This window comes from Galeopterus variegatus, unplaced genomic scaffold (assembly GCF_000696425.1).
Source record: "Galeopterus variegatus unplaced genomic scaffold, G_variegatus-3.0.2 Scaffold333, whole genome shotgun sequence".
Taxonomy (NCBI): Eukaryota; Metazoa; Chordata; class Mammalia; order Dermoptera; family Cynocephalidae; genus Galeopterus; species Galeopterus variegatus.
Window position 1 is genome coordinate 563,479 of NW_007726444.1, and position 5,104 is coordinate 568,582.

The 5,104-nt window shown below is 42.5% G+C and overlaps 1 protein-coding gene across 2 annotated transcripts in view; it reads left to right on the top strand.

Moving 5' to 3' along the window:
• FSD2 (fibronectin type III and SPRY domain containing 2) overlaps positions 1 to 4,798 on the top strand; it is a 29,078-nt gene extending 24,280 nt beyond the window's left edge. For both annotated transcript variants that reach the window (XM_008567590.1, XM_008567591.1), the window contains 2 exons: positions 2,313 to 2,489; positions 4,546 to 4,798. In XM_008567590.1, coding sequence (XP_008565812.1) covers positions 2,313 to 2,489; positions 4,546 to 4,798 — 430 coding nt within the window. The remainder of the gene's footprint in view (positions 1 to 2,312; positions 2,490 to 4,545) is intronic.
• Positions 4,799 to 5,104: the final 306 nt, after the last annotated feature.

Sequence of the window (5,104 nt, forward strand, 5' to 3'; positions counted from 1 at the left end):
TGCACCATGGGCTCGGCCCTAAAGAACAGTTTAACCCCAAGGTCAAAAGTTCAGATCCCTCCCCCACCCCGCCACCAAACAAAAAAAAAAAAAAAAAAGACACACATATAAAAGATAGGTGTATATATGGACAAGGCCCTAAGGAAGACTTCTTGGAGCGGGTGGGTACTGAGGGGTAAACAGGAGTTCTCTAGTCCAACAAGGCAAATAAATGCCTTGAATACTTACAGAGGAAGCCAGAAAGATCACATGTTTGGAGAACTTTAAGTATTCTAGCGTGTCTGGTGTCTGCAGTATAGGTCCTTAATGGGAAGAGGTGGAAGATGAGGCAGGAAAGATGGATAAGGTCCAGTGCAAAAAAAAGTTTGGATTTTATCCTTTAGGTGGTGAGAATTATTGGAGGATTTAAAGGGGAACATGATTAGATTTACATTTCAGAGAGACCACAGTGCATGGTGAAGTAGGAGCTGGGGAGGGAGAGGCAAAGGCAGGTGGGAAACAAGGAGACCACGGCAGAGGATGTGGAGGCCTTGACTAACTCAGCAGACGGTGAATGAGAGGAGCCAATGGATTCAACAGATATTTAGCACATAAAACCAACAAGGTTAGGGGGCCAACTGTTTAAAGGGCAACAGAGAGAGGAATGAGTCAGGGACTATAGTATCATTGCCCTAATTACAGAGTGCTTACCAAGTGCTAGAAGTGTTCCAAGTGCTTTACGTGGATTATCTCATTCAACCCTCACAACAGCCCTGAGGTCCATACTATTATCAATTCCATTTGACAGATGAGAAGAGAGGCACAGAGAAGTTACATAACTTGCCCAGGGGCACACTGCTACTAAGGGTTGGAACTGGGATTAAACTAGAAGCTGAGTTTGTATCCACTACGTTATTCCTGTCTTAGTTTTCTACCTTGAGTTATTAGGTAATGTATCGGTTAATTTCTGTAGCTTATAACAAAATACCTGAAACTGGGTAATTTATAACAAGAACAGAGATTTATTTGGCTTATGATTCTGGTGCGGGCCTCGGGATGCTTCTACTCAGGGAGGAAGGCAGCCAGTGGGTGCAAGATGACATGGCCAGAGGAATCGAGAGACAAACCAGCTCTCTTGGGAACTAATAGAGAGAGAACTCACTCACTACGCCCCCTCCCCTATGTGGGGAGTTAATTTGTTCATGAGAAATCCGCCCTGCATGACCTAAACAGCTCCCAATAGTGCTACATTGGAGATCAGATTTTAACATGAGCTGGGGGGGGGCGGGGGGCAACATATCCAAACTCTATCGGGTAATCAGTCTATTAACCAAAATGGAAAAAACGTGAGAAGTATGTATCCCTCCCCACTGCAGCCCAAACACAAACTGATAGGTGAGGGGGGCGGGAACATGATTCTTTCAGTTTGGGACACTCTGAATTTGAAATAATAGGTGGAAATGTGGGTCTGAAGTTTGAAGTAGAGATCTCATTTTATAGATGAGGATACTGAGGTGGAGGAGTTACCGTTCAACCTCCTTCTGAAAGCTTTGATTGGGCAGCCAGAACTTGGGGTTTTGAGAGAAGAGAGAAATTTTTAATGACAGCTGAAGAAATCTTTCTAAGGATATTGGGGGCTACATAAAGTTTGACTAATGTAGGAGTCTCCTGAGGGAGGTAGAACATTTACTTTGGAGATACTGATGTGATCCGATTTCCAATGAAAACCTTCCTCAGTAGAGTGCTTTATTGTTACAGAAGAAAATATAACTCTGACCTTTGTCTCTGACCTTTCCCAGTGCAACCTTGGAGGTAGATTTTGATAATTTGCAAGGAATTTGCTATCTTGCTCCTCTTGGGTCAGCCTCTGAATTCTTGTCTTCTACCTCGAGTCATCCTTAAAATAAGGGTTACCTCAAAGACCCTCCCTGTTTGTTTTGTACCATAAGCAAGTGCTAGCCAGTTCATGAACTTCAAACATGATTACCATTGAATCGTATGCATTCTGTGAGCTTTCAATCCCTTTCTTATGAGCAAATAAACCAAACCTTTATTATTACTATAAGGGCCTCAACTATTTTTAAGAGTAAACAGAACCTGTTTTATTGGTTTAGTGTCTCCTCCTCTCTCATTACCAAGTGGTATAATAATCCTATTCTTCAGCATCAGCCAGCTGAGTTTGAGAGCCAAGGGAGCTTTACAAGTGAGGTGTCCAGAAACATCCACCTCCACATTTGTAGACCACCTACTGACTGACCCCACCAGTTGGTATCACTCACCTGCACAGAGAGGCTTGGGGCACCCTGAATGACACACTTCCACTTTAAAACCAGGTGTGTTGCTGTCATGGGAAATCTAATTCCATTCCGAGGGCGCCATTACTGGGAGGTGGAGGTGAATGAGCGTTTGGACTACACAGTTGGTGTGGCCTTTGAAGATGTCCCTAAACAGGAGGACCTGGGAGCAAACTGCCTCTCCTGGTGCATGAGGCACACATTTGCATCATCAAGGTAAAGTAAAATCTGGATACCTGAGATTAAAATTTGTTTTTGAATTATTAGAGCAAGAGGTTCTTATTAACAATAATTAAAGCCCACATTGTTTTATAAAATATTTTAATATATTTAATGAGTTGTTGCCAGCCACTTTTTCTAAAGTCCAAATGAAAAGAGAAAGAGCAGCTTTTCTTTGAGATGAAAACAGCTAAAATTCATGGAGAGTTCATTACACTGTTCCACACTTTTACACGCATTGTCTTGTTTACTTCTCACAATTATATTATCCCACTTTAAAAATGAGGCTATGCCTCACAGCAGTTAGATAATCCACCCAACATGGATTCAGAGCTTGGACTCAAACCCAGGCAGTCTGGCTCCAAATACTGCATTCTTAATCACTAAGTGATTGATTTTTCATTTATGCTCAGCTTCAGTGTTAAATGGACACAGTCTGATTTGAAGTCCCAACTCCACCTTTTTAAGTAAATGTGAGCAAGAGGCTTAAGGATTATGGCTAATTCTGGTTTGCTTCTGCTGTTGAGCACTCTGTTTTTGCACATGGAGTAATTCCATAAAGCTGGGGGAGGTGGGGAACCCGTAAAGCTCAGGCCAATGGACAAAATTTTCAGACTGAGAAGGCCATGGTTACAACCTTCCTTCACCTCAAAAACTGCAAACACACACACACCACTGCTTTCCCAACACCCCTTGTAATATGGGGTCTCTGGCCCTTCTTGGCTTGATGAATCCTGTCAGTGTTCATCTAGTGTTCCAGAACACTACGTTCTCTGCCCATGTCCTCCGTCATGGTTATTTAAACATTATTCATCATGCCCAAGCATAAGTGGGAGACCAACTTCCCCCCCCTAAGAGATTTAGACTATAATCCTTCTACTAAACCTCAGACCCAGTCTGGGGAACACAAGACTTGCCGTGCACTGAGCCAGATACTTTATTTGGGGATCCTGCCTGAAGTAAGACTAAAGATCAAAGTCCCTTTTTAGAAAGGTAAGAACAAGGGGCAGAGTAAAACCGAGGGAGCTAAAGGAAGCCCGGAGTCTCTGCACAGTGGACGAGTGTGGGGATTAGAAGAAACTACAGAAGAGGGGTGGAAATAATGGGACAGAAGAATGACAAAGGGAGGGCAAAAGCGATGGGCCCAATGCCAGAGCTAGAGCAGAAGTTTCTTGCAGTCACATCTTTAGAAGACGTAGGGGTGTGCGTGTGTGTGACAAGTGCAGGATGAGGATGAGGTATTCTAGGATAAAGTCTCCTAGCAGACTCGTACTTTTTGGTTCATAGTATTAGACTCTATTGGGGTGGGAGAGAAAGTAGAGGGAAGGACTCATTTAGCTTCTTGTGGCTGCTTAGTTAAAAGAAGCTAAGGGGACAATAAGGTGAATTGGGATGGAGACAGGCTAGCTTATGTGCCCAGCCCAGCAGTCTGGCATGCAGAGCTCTTCAACTGTCTGCAGATAGCAGGATTAGGAAATTCCTGTAGTTGGTTCTGGCGTCAGCCATTTTTCAAAGCACACAGGATACAGAGCATGGTTAAAGGGTGTTAGTACTATATGACACTGATTAGTGACAGGCCCACCGGGTGCCCCATTCACTCTGAGAGTTTAAGAACTGGATATCTTTGAGTGCTTGTGCACAGAAGGGCTTATACCAAAAGGCCCGTTTTATCACATGAAAGATCACGGGGTTCCCTGTTTCAACTGTCTTTATTACAAAGAATTTACACATCTGAGCCTTGAAATCCAAATGTTTAAAATGTGTTCTATCTCTATGCTAATTTTGATGCAATATGAGTTCATGACACTGTATGTAAATTTCCTAGGTTAAGAGATTGCTCAAGAACAAATGGAGTTTGAAAATGTGTTTCTTAGGACAAATTTTAGAAAAGAGATATAGTTTAGAGAGTATTGTTTTGGAAATGGCCTGTTACTTTGGTAGTCATTTAATATAAGAAAATAAAATCATAGGAGTATGGATAATATTAGTATGAAATATTCTATAAATAGCTCACCTACAGAATTTCTGAGGCTTTTTATCATTTAATTTTCAGGCATAAGTATGAATTTCTGCACAACGGGACAACTCCAGATATAAGAATAACAGTTTTCCCCCAAAAGATTGGCGTTTTATTAGACTACGAAAATTCAAGGTTGTCATTTTTCAATGTGGACACTTCTCAGCATCTATACACATTCAGTTGTCAGCTTCACCGATTTGTGCATCCCTGTTTTTCTTTGGAAAAGCCTGGGCGTCTAAAGATACATAATGGTATCCCAATGCCAAATCATGTCACTTTCTATTAGACCACTTTGATGTCGTTTCCTGTCTCTCTTCTGTACCTACCCCTCTCTCAGCCATTTATGCCTCAGCTGGCTGAACTTTGCATTCAAGCACCACGTGCCCAGCACATGTTAAAACCTGGCAGACTGATGTGCTGGCACTCACTTCACCTGACCCAGACTCTAGTCCTGTGCACTGCTGCCTGGCGTGGCCCTAGGGTAGTCATTACCAGGCTCAGCTATAAAGTGAGGGCTCACACTAAATGAACCCAAAGGTCTATCAAGTTGTCAAATTGTATTTGTCTATTTGTATTTATGCAAAGTATCTTG